Source organism: Eutrigla gurnardus (genome assembly GCF_963514095.1).
Source record: "Eutrigla gurnardus genome assembly, chromosome: 8".
In the NCBI taxonomy this organism is placed as follows: domain Eukaryota; kingdom Metazoa; phylum Chordata; class Actinopteri; order Perciformes; family Triglidae; genus Eutrigla; species Eutrigla gurnardus.
The window spans coordinates 15,479,950-15,500,139 of NC_139922.1; the positions used below are offsets into that span (position 1 = coordinate 15,479,950).

The window sequence follows — 20,190 nt, forward strand, 5'->3', positions numbered from 1 at the left end:
TTGAAAGAAAGCCTGGGAGAATGCTCCCACAATCAATAACCCCAGGATTAAATTAGCCTTGGCATGAAGGGATGATGGGGGGAGGATGAAGAGTGAATGGTGGTGAATGACATTGAGACATGTAGGCTGAACAATATAGCACTCCCATAACCTGGATGCTGTGTCCAAACAAGGACAGTGAATGTACCTGTGATGTATTCCATCCCACTCAGCAATAAGTTCTGGCTATAATCGTTGTCATCATTTGAGCCGAGCAATGTCTAATGAACACTTCCCTTCACACATTATTGAAAGAAAAAAAAGAGAAGATGCTTCCTGTTATTAAATGTAAATGGCTGTGCATATATCCACTACTTGGACACCTTATGAGGTCGGCCATTAAAATATTATTTTACTTTTCTATTACATCTTCAAGAATAAATGGAGGAAACTTTCTTTCGGTTTTTTTTTGTGGGCGCATGGAGGATCGCAGGCATGTCTATTGAAAAAAGTTTGCTTAAACGGTATTTTTTCTATTGATGACTACTGACTATTGGGAAATTAATTAATTAAAAAAACATCCTGGACCCAAACAATGGGCTAAACTGAGGATCACAAAAGGTACAGTATGTGGTAAAACTTTTCTGCCAAACATGATTAAAGCAACTGTGAAACCACTGTGACTTGCTAAAATAGACCTTTCCTACATGCCTTTTACAGTCTAAAGTCAAGGAACATAAAGTACTCTCATTATGAGCTTGGGGACATCAGTGTGGCGTTTAAGTGACTGGCTGCTAATTGGAAGCCATCAACACTTGATCTCACTGGGGTTTGTGTAATATCATCTGATTAGCTAAGGAAAAGTAGTTTGCTGATGAAAAGATCAAAGTGAACTTCTTTAAGTCACTACATCACAAACATTTTAAAAGCTCTCCGTTCCTTAAATATGCGTCATCATTCCCAAGTGTATGCTGACTTTCCGTCTCTCTACAGCAGCTGATGTCATTGGTTGGCACAAAATCAGTTGCTTAAGTGTTTAAATACATTCTTTACATTTTTTTTTTTTTTTTTGAGATTAAAAGGAAATGTGAGTATAACTTGATCTAACCTACTATATCTATCTAATAAGCACAAATAGGCACACTTGATTAGTTTTGTTATTCTAGTCCATATTGCCTTATCAGTCAAGTTATTTATACATACAGAGTCCTTACCAGTGCTTCTCTGGGGGGAGCTGTGTCAATACCTCCAGGTAGAGGGCCAGTCTGAGAAAAATAAAAAACACACTTGTATAAGAGTGCCATCTATTGGAGGACAGAGGATATAACAGTTCAATACAGCCACGGTCAGACAGCAGCAGTGGTAGAAAGTAACATTTACTCAAGTACTAATACTTGAGTTCAATTTGAAGGTTCTTTACTTGAGTATTTTCATCTACTTTATACTTCTATTCCACTACAATTCAGAGAGAAATATTGTACTTCTTAATCCACTACATCCATTTAATATCTTCAATTACCAGTTAGTTTGCAGATTCAGATCACCAATACAAAACACAATCAATAAATAAATTGTCATATAGTATATAAAGTACTTTAAATTAGTCACACCATTACCAGCTGCAACGCTAATGTGATTTACACATGAGTGTATCAACAATAACAATAAAAAAATGTGTATGTTTACTTTTGGTACCAGTATGTTTTGATGCAAATATATTTCTCCTTTTATTTCAGTAAAATCTGGAAAGCGAGGGTACTAGAATATTTCTACACCACAGTATTGCTACTTTTAGTCAAAGCTCTAAGTACTTCCACCACTGGACAGCAGTGACATTTGCAGTGAGCAAATAAGTCGATCTATCTGACTGATTAATGCTGCTGAAATGAACAAGAAAAGATAGGAAAAACAGTTTTAAACATTAGATTTATATATATATATATATATATATATATATATATATATATATATATATTTCATAGTCTCAAACTATTTATAATTCTGACAGGAGAGGAGTGAAGACAGTCAGGCTACATTGCTGCCATTTCACCTCAAATCCATTTATCTCTAGTTATTCCAATTTAATACAGCAAATAGCAAGACATGACGTCGATACATGTGCATAATAGGACATATTCTGGATTATATAGGCGCTCATGCAACAACTGATTTATTTTTCAGTAAATCAGTAATTGTTTTGTAAATGTTACCATGCATAACAAACATGAATCCAGTAATCCTTACTTAATTTGCCTTTCTGTTTCATCAGTCTCTGGGTTATGTCAACATGAAATCTATATTTGAATGATTCAGTTTTGACCTATGCAGATTTAATTCTGGATAACGAATGGTGTCTGCTTGCTGAAATCAACGCAGAGGCAACATGGAAAGCCTTCTCTGGTGGCATGTATGAGACACAACTTTATATGACGTGCGTTTTCTCGTAAATAATCGCGGCTCGTCAGCAGTTTAAACCGAGAAAGTGTTAGCAAAGAGTCGAGTTAAAGCCGCCAGGCTCACAGCGACCTTTACCACAACATGTCATTAACGGCACATAATAAGACAGAAGGGAGGCTACGTGGACAGGGGGAAGGACGTACAAGTGTACGGGATAAATAGCTAGCCGACTAGGTAAGCGAACCACAGAAGTTTTCAGCCTGGCCCTCGGGGTCCACTTGTCAACACAAGCGTGTCTGAGGAGAGGCAACTTTTCAAGCGTTCAAGGGGGCGAGCTAGCATGCTAACTAGCGAGCATGCTAACCCTCGCGAGCAGAGCCGTTATAAAAGTAAATGAAGGCATTCCGAGGGTCACAGCGTCTAAACACACTATGCGAGCCCGCTGTCTCATCTGGATATCAAGACGGAAATGTTTAAGTGGCAGAAATGTCGACCTGTGCTGGAGGTGCAGGTTGGTCGGTGGATGCCATCTTTTCTAGCCACCGCTTCCTTACAGGACAAGGCTGCTCGATGAGCCGCGCTCGACTGCTTTTCCTGAAGGATGTCAAAGGTACATATGTTTGGTCCACATCCATCACAGGACGTTACAGGCTCGCTCATTGAGTTCAGAGTTCACATGAAAGTTGAATCAACACAGGGAAACCCTGGTTTTTAAAGGCAAGCACAATAACACTTGGATCTGTAAAAAGTCTTAATAATCATAATAATAATACAAACATCTTACTAATAATATGTAATAGCCTACAATATTAACACACAATTAGAATTAACGACTTGTGTTGTGTGCCTCCATCAACCAGTCTGCTGCACTTTCCATCCATGTCTGTCCAAAATATCATCACTTTATGATTGTATCCTATTAAAAAGACATTTGTGTGAAATTGTCATAATTAACACATGCATTCTTGAGTCATGGCCAAAAGGTCACAGCTTAGGGTCACAGTGAACTTTGACCACCAAATTCTTATCGGTTCATCCTTGAGTCCAAGTAGACATTTGTATTGAATTTGTAGAAATTCGCTAAAGGCATTCCGGAGATGTCGACTTTGTGATAATGGGAGGGATGTGAGGTCGTAGTGATCTTGAACTTTGACCCTTGACTAACAAAATTGAATCAGTTCATCCTCAAAAGTTCTGAAATTTGAAGAAATCCACTCACTACACTCCTGAGATATTGCAAGAATGGGACAATTAGAGGTCCCAGTTACCTTGACCTTTGACCTCCTAAATCTAATAAGTACATCATTGAATCCAGTGGACGTTTGTGATAAATTTGAACAAATTGCCTCAAGGTGTACCTGAAATGTCACTTTCAAGAGAATGGACTGGACCAACAACCCCAAAACAACCCAGACATTCCTCCAGTGACAGCTGTCACGAGTGCCTAAGCATAATAACTTCATTAATTAAACTATATTTTTACACGGGGGCCCCTTTACAAGATAGTCCCAAGATTAATAATGACAGGGCCAGCACTTTAAGCTGCTTATTGTTTCAGGACATATTACATTTTCCTGCTTGAATTTGTAATGAATCGAAACAGCGGAAGAAAAAAATAGTTGCTCTGGGGCCATCTGAGCTCCTGGCGGTCTGGGGGTCCTGAGATTCTTCGGGGCCTGGAGCGGTTTTCTCCTTTGTCTCCCATAATCCAGCCTCAAGTGCAGTCTGACTGCTCCAAGACAATGCTGTCAGTCAAGACCAGTATGACTGATATATCCCTATATAAGCTGTAATAATAATGGAACATTAATCTTCATAATCGCCACCAAGTGACACATTAAAAGAAGTGAAATTAGCTACCGTGACCATAATGTCTTGTGGAAAGACAATGCTGTCTTTATATTTCCCAGGAGTAGTTGACGGACACATTTCAAGACTCAATTGAAGACAGAGGCTGTGTCAAAAATGACTCCCTATTTATTATATAGTGCACTACATTTCTTGATGCCATTTTATTTGAGTGTCTGTATTCTGTGTGTGTATATGTCCACATAGGAAACCTTAAAAAACAACTTGTAAAATGCCAGCAAAGTGTTCTTTGGAGACGGGAATCACAGTATTTTCGATTAGCTGAAAATAACGTTTGAGGGTGAGATTGGCAATTGAATATTGTACAAATGTGTTCCTTTTTTCATCTTTTATTCATCTCTTTTATTCTCACCCTGACACGGTTGCTGCCCCCTAATGAACACTAAATCACCTAAATGTACAGATTCATAACACATTAAAAAAGGATTGGTGTGAAACTGTATTGGATTTAGTCTTTGCCCATCAGAAAATTAATACATGAAAAATAAGAATCCAAGGTCTGCCTTTACGATTTCTTAACTCTCATATTGACATAGTTTTCAACTACACTACTACAACAGCATAATATAATTCCTGTAATTTGGAACAGGAGGCTGAATGTTCAGATAATTGTAACCTTCTTAGAACATTTAATATGAAAGGCTGGCGTACATTCTGTTTGTTTCACAAAGGAGAGAAAAAAGTGGGGGCATGTTGCTCTAATATAGTCTCATTTAGTAGTATTTAACAGATGTTTTCATGGCATATGCATAAAAGAGATATGTGATGAGGAATAGGTGTTAAAGGGCTAGGGACATTCATTAATGCACAAATTCACTCTTCTCACAATTTATAAATAAGGCCCAAAAGAGGTTGTAATGGTTTATCGGTTATACAGGGAAAAAATGGCCTATAGCATCCACTCAGTTCCTCTTTATAAAGTCACTGTTTATTACCAACTGAGGTATAATTGTGATTGAGCCTTTAGTGTACATTGCATTTACAGTATTAAAAACTGGGGTGTATGTAATCTTTCTAAGGGAATGTTAGTCAGAACCTGTAGGAGTTAACTACGTCCAGAAGGTGGCGGTAATGCGACACGCGAACTGCCGTTAAACGTCAAAGAAGAAGAAGAAGACGAAGAAGTAGCCACCGCGGCGGTTCCGTGTTCCAAACAAACTGCTGAAGATCAGACAGACGAGAAGTATACTGTCAGTTTCAGGTTGGAAGAAAGAACAATACGTTCCTCCAAATAAAGCCGACAATGACAGACAGGAAACCGTGTAAAGTGTGCAATTTCACACGACAGAAATCCTATGGCTTGGTGGTTCCCTCCTTAAGCGAGCTGAAGATAAAAGGTGAGTTGTGTTATAACATCTGTGACTTAAGCGACTTTGTAATTGTTTGTCTAACGTTTTTTTATGTTTATATAAAAACTATATTATACCAGACAAAGTGAGGATACACCTGACAATATATAAGTGTATTTAACCGTCACGTTAGGCAGTTTGCATTGGTCGGTGTTGTACTAAACGGCATTAAAGCTGTCGTCTAATGTGAAACACTAAACGTTAAGACACACAGTGATCTCCAGCACCGTGTTACATAGCTCTCTCTATCCGCCGTCATCACGGACGAGCCGAGCCGAGTCAACATTTCCATCGTGTTCAAACTCGCAGGCTCTGAACGTGAAGAGTCAGGACAGACCTCCGTCCCGTCCTGCTCATTCCGAGCATGCTAGCCAGCAGGCGTCGCCCACACCAAAGCACACTTCAGGGTTTCATGTATCTAAAATACAAGCTCTTATGGATACTACCACGTTTTTCTATCTACACCTCTCATATGATATAGTTTTGTTCTGGATAAAGTTCTGTATCTGCAGATGAATCAAAACTTGGAGCTTTATTTTGAAAAGCTTCCATTCGCAAATTCAGTATTGTTGACCTTTTTATATAGAGCTACAACCAAAACGTGTTATTACAAAGGCAGTACTGAATGTTACTTACTTTTAAAAGCAGCCTCGGAGTGTATGCATACATACAATAAAAACAACAAAAGTTAATTCAAGCAGCTTAGTATTCATTTATTAAACCTGCAGGTGATTGACACAAACAAGTTCAGCCATAAAGGGTTGCATTTCTGCCTCACACATGAATTCAAATCATAAGTAAATGCTGGACTGCAATATTTTTTTTTAGTGAGGACTTAAACCGAAAACCACCAGAGGCAAATCCACCACACATTATTAGATACACTAAATATGGATGTATAATTAACATAGAATATACATATACTTTTACAAAGTGAAATAAGAATAAGGATTGAATCATTTACAGATGTTCCAGATGCTTAATTCCTCAAATTATCAGATAGTGCAAGAGTTGTTACCCTCTGAAATATTTAGCTTATATACAATATTGGAACCGATTGTCCCGATAACTGCCATGAAGGATGGCTGCGTATACGGCTATAGACTAGTACTAAGTACCAAGTTTGATGTGGTCTGATCTGTAATGTAATGTAATTTCTCCCCTCAGGATGCGAGTTTCTTGGGTTGAGTTCTGGTGAGTCTGTCAAAGTGGTCCTGGAGGAAGATGGGACAATAGTACAGGACCAGGCCTACTTTTTGTGTTTACCTTTACACACAAAGTTCATGCTGTTGAATGAAAGAGAGACGTGGTCTCCAGGTCGCAGGGGTAAGCAGGTTTACTTCTGAGTTTTGTCTACAGTCTAGACTCATTCTTAGAATTTTACAACATGAAACGCACATCCCGTTGTTCCTTGACATTGTAGTGGACGGCGGCACGGCCTGGATGGCGAGGGATTCTGTGTTGCTGGATGCTGACACTGTAGATGGTGCTGTAGAAGCCTGGTGGGACCTGGCTCAGCAGCTGAAGCAGGACCTCGCCTGCATCATCCTCATGTCTGAGGCTGACTTACAGGTACAAGCATGATTCCTGCATTTCAACAGTGGTTAGTCATGATCATCTGAGTATGCACCGGTAAGTTTGTCCTGTGAGGGATAAGGCTGGTAATATTCTGTATTCTTATAGTCAACAACTCTTATGTAAATACTAATAAACTGATGATGAGGGAGTCCACACAAGAGATTCACTTGTACAAACTATTTCTTAAGGTTATCAACAGATTGTGTAGCTCAGCAATGAAAACAGTGCATAGATGTGTCATGTGTGCCTCCAAGACAGAGGTGTTACGTCATAGCAATTCTAATAGTTTAGAAAAGCCAGTGAATTACAAAGTTATTAGTCACATGACAAGAGTGGTGCTTACAAGTGCATGGGATGAGTGTCTGAACACTTAGGATTGGTATCCAAAAGTGTAAAAAAACACAGTGGGAGGGGCTTCACACCGTAGACTTTAAAGGCTTATGGCAGGAGTTAACAATGTAATGCTATCCTTTTAGCTTTGCTGTCCATTTCCTCCTTGTTTTCGTTCCAGTATTGGTTGTTGCTGTGAAGCACTGTATATACATACTGCAGTGTTCTCAGTATCCAGTGTTCTAGTATATGATTGCTATGTGTCACCTGCTATTCCAGACCTTAGTGGATGCTCCATGCCTTGAGCTAGCGTCTGCGCTGGGCTTCCAAGAGAAGAAGGCCAAGGACCTCCAGGAGACACTGCAGAGGGTTTTGGACCGGCGAGAGGAGGAGAGGCAGTCCAAGGAGTTGCTCCAACTCTTCCTCAAAGCTGCGAGGAAAGAGGATGGACAGCAGGAAGAGCCCAGCCAGGAAGGTACGGCAGTTTTCATTTAGACCTAAATGAGTTCATAACATTAATAAAACACTTATTTATACATTTATAATCATATATGTACGATTTTAATATAAGATGTTAAGTCATAAAATACCAGAGTTGCTCCTTTTATTCTATAAAAATGTGAAATGTGACACTCCTTGTGCTTTGGGCATCTAATGAGGCCTGATACTGTGCTATCCCCATCATCATGTGCTGCCCACCATCATATCCTTTCTGCCATTTCCGTAATAGCTGTGAGAAATAAGGATGAGTAGAACATCCAGCAAAATGATCACAATGAACCTGTGATTGTGAAGCTCTGCAGGAAGGTAAACAAGGATCACTGACGTGGCTTACGAAAGTATAACATCCCTCCCAGGTCTAACTCTACCCACTGCATCATTTTGAAAAATGATTAAAAAGTGAGCAAGGGACTGAGGGGAGGGTAGGTGGTGTGCAAGGATCTGTGAGGCAGGACATTTTATTTTTAGAAACCTTGCATGATGTAGATTAGTCCCAACTGGTTGAATCTATCTCAGCATTGGCCTGCAAGGTCCAGGGCTAATTACTGATGTGTTGAGCCATTTGACCCCCTATTAAATACAGATTTTTTTATAATACATTTGGGAAGAGCTGTCAATATTATTACCAGTATTAATGCGTGTCATCGCCTTACAGTCACATAATTTAGTTTACAGCTGGAAAAACATTTTTAAATGCGCCCCACCTCTCGACATAACATACACCCTGGACAGGTGGCTGGGTATCGCAAGGATTGCATTGATGAATATTTATATATGTATTACTTTTAAGAGCTAAGACTGCTATGTGTTCAATAGAGCAATATTTGAATACGTCCGTGTTACATCCTTTTATTTTTTGTGTGCATAAAGTGGCAACGCATGTAGTCATGACAAGACAGTGAAGCCCTTTTAAATAACTGCAGATATTACTTCTTAAAATGTTATTTTTCTTAGCTCCAAACCTTCAGTAATCAGTCTTTTCCCTCTGGTGCTTCATAATATCTACTTGCTAATAAGAGAAGAGCTGTGCTTGGGCCTTTCGGCCACTAGGTGGAGCCGTTGTCGCTGCTGAATAAGCCCACCTCTTGTTGTGATCTGTTGAAACTATCGCAACGAATGATCCTCAAAGAGCATGAATTGTAATGTCTCAGGGGCTGGAGAGGAGGTGGTGGATGGAATGGAGGTGGACCCTGCATCCGGATTCATGTCCAGGACTCTGATGGTCCTGAAAGGCAAAACGAGCCCAGAGACCAGACTCTCCACTGAGGATTTGCAGGTAATTCACTCTCACCACTGATCCAGTCTGCCTCAAAACTTGTACCCCATCTGACTCGGATAACCAGCTGTAAAAAAGTAATGAAACAATTATGAGAACAGCAAATCCCAACCCAACATATTATACATGTGTATCTATAAACAAGTCTCACGTGTTCCAGTTTGAAACGAAGCCTCGTCCATGTGTTTTCAGATGGTGGTGACCAGAGGGGTGGAAGCCATGGAGCAGGTGCTGGGCTGGGACAGGACGAGGACATCGGCGCTGCTGCAGGCCTGCGACGCCGAGCTGACGGGACGTCTGCAGCAGGTTCAGGCCGTGCAGTCCATCAGGAGCAACACGCAGCCGGAGAGCAGCCGGCAGTCAAGCGAGCAGAACGCGGAGGAGGGTGTGGAAACGAAACTGGCACAAGACGGCAACTAGGCTTAGGCGTCACCTGAGCAGAGACTGATAAGGATGCACACAACTTGCCTCGGGGTCAGAAGAACGGGATTATTGATAGTATCCTTAATGCTGGAATCCATGAATGTTAATGATGTTGACGTCTGCTTCGTTTTGTTAAACCTGCAAAACCACTGGAAAGCTTTCGCCTCAAGAGGAAGCAGAGTCATATTTATCAAAGGCATGCTGACATTAACCACTGGCATCAACCCTCTATTGGCTGCTTATTTTCTCAAGTGCCATGCTGTGAAATGAATCGGAGATAAACACATCCGACACTCTACTTTCTTGTTGATAGTTAGCTGAGGAGATTGGTACCACTGCTCTCTGCTGGTTTCTAGCATAAAGAATGGAAACCACCACTCAGCTAGCCTGTAACAAACTCCGCCTACCAGCACCTGGTAAGGAAACGACCCAGTCAAGAAATAGTCTCGAACTTAAACCCCCTTAAACAATAACTTGTTATTGCACTCCAGATTAAAATAAGATTCAGGATGGAGCGAGGCTAGTTGTTTCTCCCAGTTTCCAGTCTGAGTGCTAACCTCTGCTCATTCCAGCTTCATAGTTAGTAGCTAGGCATGAGAGTGGAATCGGTCGTCTCATCCATCTTTTGGCAGGGAAGCAAATAAGCGTACTTCCCAAAATGTGGAATCATTGCTTTAAAGCCGAGCTGGAACACTATTATCTTCCGTACTGTGACATTTCTCAATGAAACAGGAGAGGCAGGTGGGGCATAAGGAAAAAACATTGGATTTTGGTAAAAGTGTTTAGTAATTTTTGGGGGGCATGGATTAAAAAGGCGCACAATATGACTAGGGATGTGATCTAACAGGGTTAAAACATTTTAATTTCAGCTCGACGTAAAGGTTTTATATATATATATATACACCGGTGTATGTGTGTATGTATGTATGTGTATATATATATATATATATATATATACTGCTGCTGCTGTGGGAATGACCTTCCAAATATTGTTTACCTCCACTGGTAAACACTAATGTGTGTGTGGCTCTCCAGCATATGGTGAATGACAAAATATGTTAAATAATAATAATAATACATACGGTGCTCAAAGATGCTTTACAAAAAAAAACGAAATCAAAACAAAAAAACAGAACAAAGCAAACAAGCCAGCTGAAAAAAACAAAACGGAAAAAAACAAGTTTAAAGATTAAAAGCAAGAGTGAAAAGGTGAGATTTGAGGGCTGTTTTGAAGGATTGAAGACTGTTGGCATTGTGGAAATGGCTGGGAAGGGCATGTTATTTTGCGTCTGTTGGGAAGCATTGATGTGCTATCACAGAAATGACATTTACATCTCAAATATAGGGGATTTAGTTTAAGGGAGGGAACTTATGGGTTGCAGTGTGTTCTTGTTTCAAACAGTTGGCATCCAGGCTGATCCTGCACCTCATAACGTGCTCCTACTTGTTGTCAACTTCAGTGATTCCTGCAAAAAGAGACAAATGTTATGTACAGTTCAATAGCTTTGACCTTTTTCTAAGTTATAAAGGCCACTAGTAGACTTTTTGAATCAAACCATTTCTAACTTGTGCTGAAAATATTGAAATGTTTTTTGTAAATACACTTCTTTCCATGTTGTATCCATATATGCACCTTAATGTCAACATGGAGCAGCAGTAATACCAAAATATGAAGAGCACATATTTGTACGGCACTACATGAGTGACATGCAGGCGGAGAACAAAAAATCTCAGAGACGTATGCAAATGCCGACATCGACCAAATGTATTTCTATCAAAGCTTAATTTGAATGGAGGTACGCAGACTAATTCATCATTCCAACACTAAAGAATATGACAAGATGTAAACCACGTACAGGGTAGCTTCACTGAACACAAGCCAAGGAATGACAGCTTCTTTGAGTTGCATAGAACCAATATTTCTGGATGAGAGCTCGTTAAAGACCATCCATTATAGACCATCAAGGAAGTTATGTATCAGTCTGGTGGCTGAGTGATGTAAGAGGATGCATGGTGCGGGGCTGTGTGTGACTCATGGGTCACGTGGAAGATAGCCTTTGACATGCCCGTCATCACAATTTACAGATGAATCTGCGGAGATTTAGACGTCACCGCCCGCTTGTAATTTAGTATTGGATACAGGGCAAAAGCACAGCATTCATCAAGATCTCCTGTTTACTATGCAACTTTGTTGTATCTATCAAGTGAGCCATCGCTCTGCTGTTTTATAACCCTGTAAGACTTGGTACTGGATTAAACATGCTACAGGCTACCAGAGGAATTTGTAAATGACTGTACATTCTGTGATTTAAGGTGCCTTTTATATAAACTGAATGGTGGTAGGAGGGATTTTCTAAAATAAACCAGCCCTCGAATTTTTTGACAGTGCTCTTGTCCTTTTGTATAATGAATATTATATGCATGTAGAATTGCAAACTGACAAATCTCACTGGCAGATTCCTGAGACTTCCTCTGAAGACCAGATCAAAAGCTGGATTGGAAGTTTGAGGCCCTGAAGCGAGGAGCCCTAAAATACTGACTGATGACAAAAAACACGAACATACCTCTTCTATTTCTTCGCATGCAGTCATTTCATGCCCCCCGGGATGCAGGGTTGTTAGCTGTGAGCCTATTGGCTGCATGCTGCTGCTACATAATTTTCCAGTAGTTGCTTAATGGGCCGACTTCAACTAGCTGAACAGTTAGAAGTAAGGTGGGCTTGTTTCACACTGTCCTGGTGGATTAGATTATGAGGTCCCGCCCCGAGGACCGTCTGGACATTTCATGCTGGAAACAAACGGTATCCCATGTGTTCGGATGACTTTCACAGAACTCTTGTCCACCTGAGGCCTTGTGTTTCTATTGAGTTGCAAATGCCAAGGTGATGTATGGGTCAGTACATACCTTGCCTTGCCAAGGTACGCTGGCCTTTACAGTGCGTCACAAAATAACAGTTCAGTCAAAGTTAACATGACGAGACTGTAAAATATGACGCGAGTCGAGAGAAAAGTGGCGTTGGCCTCATTCAAAAAAAAAAAAGGATATAAATCAACACAAGTGTCTCATATCAGCGCGTTCAGGCGTGCTCTTTTGCCCTGCTTGTGGGCCACAGATGGAGGGAATGTTAGCGCGTGAATGCAAAGGTGTCAAATGAGAGGCAATTTCATGCTGAAGAACCTCTATAATAGCTGTTTTGATAGAGGAGCGGAGCTTGAATTGCCGAGAACAAGCTGCATAATGTATGAAGGTTAAACGACCAACGTTCACCACTGTTTAGATCAGACCGACTGACTTGCAGAGTACGGCACAGAATTAATTTGTTATTTCTGCCCGCAGCATTAAAAGCGCAGAATGGTTCGCGTTAAGCCACAGTACCTGAGGAATACTCGGCCTTTGTTTAAGTCAAAGTGTCTTTTGAGTCTTTTTATTCGTACATAACAAAAAACAATGAAACGCCTCATACAAAAGAGGATGGTGAGATTATAGCAGCAGAAATGAACAATAGCAATTAGATCGGAAATCGGATGCATTCAATGAAATTATAAAATTTGGTAGCTCCGGTGACATAATGTCAAGCTCAAGTATCGTGAGCCTCAAACAAAATATCAAACACTCATCACTCAGATGGTTGGAACAAGTTGCCAAAGTGTAAAAGTCAGTGTAAAATCTCCAGATAGGTATCAGTATACATACATGTGTGGTTCATGTCGACCAGCCAATCAGGATTCAGTCTGGATACTGGCGTACTTGATCTTCCATCCCTTGTTTTTCCCGCTATGGTCGGACCTGAATGCCACATGCACTTGGTAACTTCCTGTCTCAATGCGAGCGGGCGGCGTCGAGCCACAGAAGGGTCCATACTCTTGTCCGGCTGTTGAAATCTTGTAAAACGGGGGAACATCAGAATAAGAAGATTGATTAAAACGCCCGACTGATTTATGTCCAGCCAAAGTTAATTATGCAGGAAAGGGCACGGCCCGTATAGTATATCACCCCGAGAAGGACAAGTCGGTAACAAACTGCCTCTACAGGCATGAGGAGGAATACATTGCCGTCACATGACTAACCTTCAGCATATCGTATGGACAAGGGGCGACCGAGTGCTGCTCCACGTCAAAGGGCTCCAGGAACTGCAGATTTATCCGGTAGCCCTCAGGCAGACGGATGGTGTGGTCACACTTGCTCATGGGCGGGTAAGGGCTCGGGTAGCCCGGACTGGTCAGGACCCCCGACGGCGAGGTCAACACCTGGCTGGGGCATGGCACTGTGGCGGACACGCACACACTCAGTCGCTGTTATTTTGAATAGGCCTTCTGATGAACAAAAGTACTGGCTATGAAAGTGATTCAGAAAAAAATATTTTTTCACGTCAATTGAGACATTTTCCTGGCATCATAAATGATGGGATTCATTTAGGTTTGCATTATTGCTCCGGCGAGTTGTGCAGATGTTGTTGGAGACAAAAACAAATGAGTATTACGAAGAGGCTGAGTTCCTGTAATTCATATAATTAGCACAATCTCTCGGCAGATAATCATTTTTGCCCATTCAGCGCATGATTTGTTTAGTCACCCTCTTTTCCTCCGGCAAAGAATAATAATTTAAGGCACATCAACTGGTAATTGTGATTAATTACCTCGTGTCAGTGCCCTGTTTGTGCCGCACACAGGTATCAATTTTTGATGCCACTCCGAGGTTGATTTTCTCAGGGGAATCGAAAGTTGTCACCCTTTGCCTTCCACCAGCTGGCAGAGATCAACTACTTTATTCAGCCTGAAATCAGTCAGCGCCGGCCAACTACGATAGAATGACATCCAATCTAGAACATTATCAACTTTGTGCCTCGTGTGAAATGTCAGGAAATTTACAACGCCATCTCATTTCCATCCACGCTTCTCACTAAAGTCTGAAATTAGTCATTTTCACCAACTCAAAACCACATCAACAAACTGAAGGCCATTATTTGCTTATATAATCAACAACAGCTGTGGAACTAAAATACTTTAAAGCCAAACACACTAAAGAGTAAGTGGATACACATTAATGGCTTGACATTATTGCCGTGTTGTTGCAGTCATTTCTCCTGTGTACAGTGGGGAGCCGAGCAGCAGCATATTTAGCTTGAGAAACGTCATATAGTGTGTTTACAGAGATCAATACAGGGTCAAAGGCCGTGCACAAAGCTCTTCACGCTGAACTTCACGACACAGGTTTTTGATGCACTTTGATTTTGCCCAGATGAACACGCCTCTTGAGCTTTCGTCTGCATGGCTCTTACCTGTGCAGGATCTGTTGTTGTCATGGAGAAGGTATCCCTGTCGGCACGTGCAGTAATATCCACCGATGTAATTGTGGCAAAAATGATCACACACTCTTTCCCCGTCTATCTTGGACAGACACTCGTTGATATCTGATGGAAACGGAAAGAGAGAAACACTAACATACTTTAAATGGAGAAAGTGTCTTCATGTAAATGGATGTTACGTCCTAAATGTTTACCATCACACCTTTAACCTAAATGTTAGCCGTCACCAGCAATGTGACTGGTATGTCTTTACTCAAGTCCACACAAAAAAAGTTGGACGGCAAACTACATTTACAACCACTTCAACGCTTAAATCCTAAAAGTAACTGGATGAAAAAAAAAATGTAAATAAAATTATCTGGGAGAAATGTTTTTGTTTATCATATATAACGATGCGAGGACAATGAAAAATGGCAAGAAGTATTTATCAAACTGCTGTTACTAGTATATGAGTATTATTGCATTTGTATAAGCCAATAGTTAAATGTTAAAAGGAGCAGTGAAGGATTCACGGGACATATTGGCCAAAATAGAATATTGTATTAATAACTAATAAAACTCACCTGAAACTAATAATTGTTGCGTTTTCATTATCTTCGAATGAGACTTTATATCTACACACAGAGCCGGTCCTCTAGAGTAGTTTTCTGAGCAGAGATGTATTCAGTTGCTTGCAATCTGCAACCTCACCACTAGATGCCACTAAATCCTACACATAAGTGCCTTCTAGTAACTTGTTTGTTACCGCATTAACATTGTGTGCCTTTCGTCACGACTGCATTTCTGTTTAAAGTCTCTTTCTTTCTAAATGTAAAAACATTACTGTACACATATGATACCATCTTTCTCTTATTTCGCACAGAATTACACATTTCTCAGTGCAATTACACCCACCAAAAAAATAAATGTTATCTGCCTCCTGGCAACAAAATGTCACTATCCTGCATCACCTTCTGAGGCGTAAAATGCTTGGAAGCCCATGAATCGTCCCTCGTTAGAGTAGTCACTCCTAAAGATCACTGACATGAGGTTCCCGGCCGAGAGGACGATGGTGTTCCTCGGGGCGCTTTCATAGCTCTTCTCCTCCTCGCCACAGAACCGCAAGGTTTCATTCCCCTCTGCCAAAACCTAGTTTGACAAGGTCAGAGGCCTTGTTTTAATGACTCCAGCAGACACAGTGGGAGTTGGAGTTTCTCCAGCATTTTTACCTGGACGTAGTCATATTCACACTGGTCCGAGGGCTCCACGCTGAAGTGGCCGAAGTAGAGTTTGACCCTGTGGCCATCGGGGACGGTGATATTCCACATCAGGAGCTGGTTGTCAGGGTACGGCTGAGGGAAGTCAGGGGAGGTGAAGCTACCGTACAACCCTGTCATTTCCACACTCAGCGAAACGTGGAGGAGGGAAAACAGGACAAATAGACAGAGCCCACTGGGCAACATTAGGTGTGATGGCAGCAGCTTTTCAAGGATTTCTTTTTTTTACAAAATGCTAACTGACACTCACCTGGTCATGCTGGCTGCACGGTCCCCAGATATATTTGCGTGTTTTGGAACGGTTCGCCCTCAGGGTAAATGAACCCAGCTGCCTACATTTAGGTAAACAGTGAGACGGGCACATGATCAGTTTGTCATCATCCTCCTCAGTCACAGAAATCAGTGAGAGAGTCATGAATATTCAGTCTATTCTTTTGCACCCTTTCTTGTCGTTTTATCACATGAAATCAGTTTTCACACATGAGAAATTATAGTTTCGATGAATATGACACTTCTATTTTTAAAAATACTCACGGCATCCATCGAACACAGGGAGGAAGACCGGCACTGACTTTGTTGTCCAAAATTTAAAAAAACTGGTAAATTGAATTTATTTTGTATTTTTTTTAATTAAAGATGTAACATAAAAACCTTGAAATTAAGTATTCAAGATAAATTCAGCTTACATTTGACCTGTATCATACTTTAATTCGCTGTGAGCCGTAAAAGTTAATTAGACTGACCCACAACAATGTTGAATTAAGGAAACATCAACCAAGGTTGATGATGCACACGGCCACTTGGCTGATAAGGAAAGTGGAAACAGATGAGAGCAAAGGTGGGGAAGTTCAGGTGTATGGCTGATGAGGAAAGTGGGAACAGGTGTGTCGGTAGGCGAGGATGTCAGGTGACCAAGAAACTCTGAGGTCATCTGGTGGATGGTTCGAGGATGGCAGGTCTGGGCAGTGAGAGGACTTGGCCTTGGGGGCCACAGATCCAGGCCAAGCAGAACAACCCCACCAACATGAAGTCCTCATGACAAAAAGGCTCAGGAGGTAACTCCACTAATCAAGTGGTTGGCTTTGATCCCGACACTTCATGTCAACGCGTCGTAATGTCATCGGACAAGACACTGACCCCAGATTGCTCCCAGTGGGCAGCTCTGTCCCCATTGGTGTGTGTGTGTGTGTGTGTGTGTGTGTGTGTGTGTGTGTGTGTGTGTGTGAGACTGTAAAGCACTTTGTCTGCTAAGGTAGAAAAAGCGCCCGCCATATAAATGCAGTCCTTTTGTCATAATTACTGCAACAGGGGCGGAAACAGTCCGTGGGACGTCAACAGCAGTTTCCCAGTGAATGAAACGACACTGAATCACGTTTTTGTTTTTAAAATTTCAGGTCAGACTTCATTGTAAAGGTTTTACAATTAATTCCTGCTGTGTGTTTTTGATGGCATATGGATGGTGATGGGGGCATTTCACCCTGCCACATGATTAGTACGCTTGTAATGACCAACCCCCATTACCTCAACACTAAAGCACTAATGGCTAGCGTTTGAAATTAATTATAATAATTATCCACATAAATATCAATGTTTTTTTCCTCTTTACAAATGACCTCTCTGATGGATCCTTTTGAGCGGTGCCATGACCTTTTCCTTTTTCGCCTGACTGTGAGCTGGTGGGCTGTTGGGCCACTGTGGAGTCTGGACTTATGGCACATGTTCCTCCTCTTGGATGTCATCCAGCTGCCACTCAGCCATTGATTCTCCAGCAGATGTGACACCCTCTGACACAAAACAAAAATCATAAAAAAAAACCCAACGCCCAGTAACTCATAATTGTGACGTTCATGTTCTATGCGTCATTCAGACACAGAGTCTCACTTCCATGGTCTCCAGGAGTGGAAATGCCAATCAAAGAGCTTTATTTCCAGAGAACTCAGTGGGATCTTCAAGGTGAAAATATAAAGATCCTGAGTTTTTGCAACTTCCCCTCCCCCTTAGGAGCGACACAAATCCTGACAAACCCAGTTATACTGTAAGGAGAGATCTTCACTAACCTCCTTCATGAAAGAATATCTGCTGTTTTAATAATCGAATGACAGACTGATGTTACTTGTTTCCCGTCTTTCTTAGACTTGACCTCTACCAACACAGTCAAGAGTACATATTTCACTAGTTGGGCTCCTAGCATGACGTTGAATTTTGATTTAAAGGATTTAATCTCTTCCAGGCATCGTTACCTTCTTAAAATTCCACATGAACTTTCCCTTCGACTGCACAAACAGAACAATAACACTCCGGCTGCATTGAACCTCTGCTCCATAACTCTCTTGGTCGAAATGCTCCAACCTGATTGGTAGCCACTGTCGACGACAAATCAGGTGCTGTGTAAATGTTCATATCGTGGAATCGAGGGGCCTTTTCTACATGTGTGTGTTTGTCATCAGGAAATATACCTTTATTTCTAGTTGTCGTTGATCATAAATGAGTCAACAATCCTATTTTCTGATCACGAATAGATCTCTTTAAGCCAATGTGGGGATGACTTTCGGAAAACCTTCCACATTTTCCAAAAATATAATATTGTCAAGAACAATATCCTTTGCTTCAAGCTGAGTTTTAAGCTTTGCCTTTGTGAGAACCCGTCCATCATCTAAATGTCATTGCAGCGATCGGCACTGAAATGCCATATCTGGAGTAATTATAAGTCTCCAGGCAGCTGATCCTTCATAATATACTAATTGTTTGCTTTATTGACAGGGAAAAAATGATGATGACTGTTCTAAAATAGAAAATGCAACCTCTTCCTCTAAAATGTGTACAGCTGCTGACACCAGCACCTTACTGCATGCTTTTAGCTTTATAACCCTTTCATACCCCCAGGTCATACGTTCCCCACCCTTAGGTCACAACTTAAGGTGTGAAAAACATTTGTGCTGTTGTTGCTAGCTGTGGACTGGAGACAGCACACACACACACACACACACACACACACACACACACACACACACACACACACACACACACTCACCATCAATTCAAGCCTCAGCGTTCAGCTTTTCCAGCTACAGAGGAGTTTTCTATTGGTAGATATTTGCTTTTCCATCTCAAATCAACTGAATAAGTTGTGGTGGATTTTTCCCTTCAAAGAAGTTTGTTAGAAGATTTTACCCAGGGAACTGCATTATCAGCAGTTTGTCAATTTGTCGTTTTTTGATGCAGCATTGATGAGTTTGCATTTGTACCTGCAATAGCCAGAATCTGAAGGTGAAAAGAAGAGCTTATATGTGACTCTGGAGCCCATCCTCAAAGCAAAAAAAAAAAAAAAAACACTCATTATAAAGACTTAAGGGTGTGTGTCGGGGCAGGTATTGCACATGTGCATCATGAAACAAAGCACTTTTGCTAGACCAAAGTCGGTGGTGAGCACCGGCCGTGGATAATTCCCTCCAACCCACGGAGCTGAGTGTGCACTCAAAACGTGTTTGGAGACACAAGGCACAGGGCTGTTTGGATTTCAGCATGATCACATCTCGAATGGCCATGTGCCCGAGACAGACAGTCACTCACTTCACAGCACTGGTTCATCTGCTCGCCGTACCATGCCTTAACGAAGTACTTCCTCATAGGAAGTCAGTCAGCCATTAAATAGAGAACAGGCCAGCCTGAGATCAATGTGAAAAGACGTAAAGGACGGTGGCGGTTTGTATCCAGAGAACGATAGGCAGGGATGGAGATGCGGGAACAGAGAGAGAAAGCTTCAAATCAGTGTCGAATAAGATGTTGGAAGAAACGTTCCTTTCATTTCTACCCCTCATTTTACACAATTTACACTTCACTCTGAACAAAAAACATACACATGTGCTCTCAGACATGCTATCCCACTCGGGTTGCTTTCACCCTTGTTTTCTATTTCCTATACATCGG

General features: G+C 41.3%; 3 protein-coding genes across 5 annotated transcripts in view; 1 reads left to right on the top strand and 2 right to left on the bottom strand.

Annotated features, from left to right (window-relative positions):
• pex14 (peroxisomal biogenesis factor 14) overlaps positions 1–2,957 on the bottom strand; it is a 43,569-nt gene extending 40,612 nt beyond the window's left edge. For all 3 annotated transcript variants that reach the window (XM_084015772.1, XM_084015771.1, XM_084015770.1), the window contains exons 1-2: positions 2,871–2,957; positions 1,194–1,244 (exon numbers count right to left, since the gene is read on the bottom strand). In XM_084015772.1, coding sequence (XP_083871898.1) covers positions 1,194–1,244; positions 2,871–2,906 — 87 coding nt within the window. In that variant the 5' untranslated portion in view covers positions 2,907–2,957. The remainder of the gene's footprint in view (positions 1–1,193; positions 1,245–2,870) is intronic.
• Positions 2,958–5,359: 2,402 nt separating this feature from the next.
• Positions 5,360–12,090, top strand: dffa (DNA fragmentation factor, alpha polypeptide). Its single transcript, XM_084014792.1, has 6 exons — positions 5,360–5,582; positions 6,762–6,920; positions 7,018–7,166; positions 7,782–7,977; positions 9,155–9,279; positions 9,472–12,090. Exons 1-6 carry the CDS (start codon positions 5,489–5,491, stop codon positions 9,697–9,699), a joined length of 951 nt encoding a protein of 316 aa, XP_083870918.1. The 5' UTR covers positions 5,360–5,488; the 3' UTR covers positions 9,700–12,090.
• A 1,027-nt stretch (positions 12,091–13,117) lies between these two features.
• On the bottom strand, positions 13,118–16,583 carry masp2 (MBL associated serine protease 2). The gene is made up of 6 exons (XM_084016555.1): positions 16,514–16,583; positions 16,216–16,438; positions 15,958–16,135; positions 14,981–15,112; positions 13,770–13,966; positions 13,118–13,583 (listed from the first exon to the last, which is right to left on the bottom strand). The coding sequence occupies exons 1-6, from the start codon at positions 16,519–16,521 to the stop codon at positions 13,422–13,424; spliced, it is 900 nt and encodes a 299-aa protein (XP_083872681.1). The 5' UTR covers positions 16,522–16,583; the 3' UTR covers positions 13,118–13,421.
• Between the last annotated feature and the right edge of the window lie 3,607 nt (positions 16,584–20,190).

What these genes read in the sequence shown, in the direction of transcription:
- masp2 (XM_084016555.1), bottom strand. An exon ending in GTGAATATGACTACGTCCAG is followed by an intron (nt 16,136 to 16,215) that starts GTAAAAATGCTG and finishes TTGTCAAACTAG; the next exon opens with GTTTTGGCAGAGGGGAATGA. An exon ending in GTCCATACGATATGCTGAAG is followed by an intron (nt 13,584 to 13,769) that starts GTTAGTCATGTG and finishes CCGTTTTACAAG; the next exon opens with ATTTCAACAGCCGGACAAGA.
- dffa (XM_084014792.1), top strand. Translation starts at nt 5,489, where the DNA reads ATGACAGACAGGAAACCGTGTAAAGTGTGCAATTTCACACGACAGAAA. An exon ending in GTGGTCTCCAGGTCGCAGGG is followed by an intron (nt 6,921 to 7,017) that starts GTAAGCAGGTTT and finishes TTGACATTGTAG; the next exon opens with TGGACGGCGGCACGGCCTGG. An exon ending in TGTCTGAGGCTGACTTACAG is followed by an intron (nt 7,167 to 7,781) that starts GTACAAGCATGA and finishes CTGCTATTCCAG; the next exon opens with ACCTTAGTGGATGCTCCATG.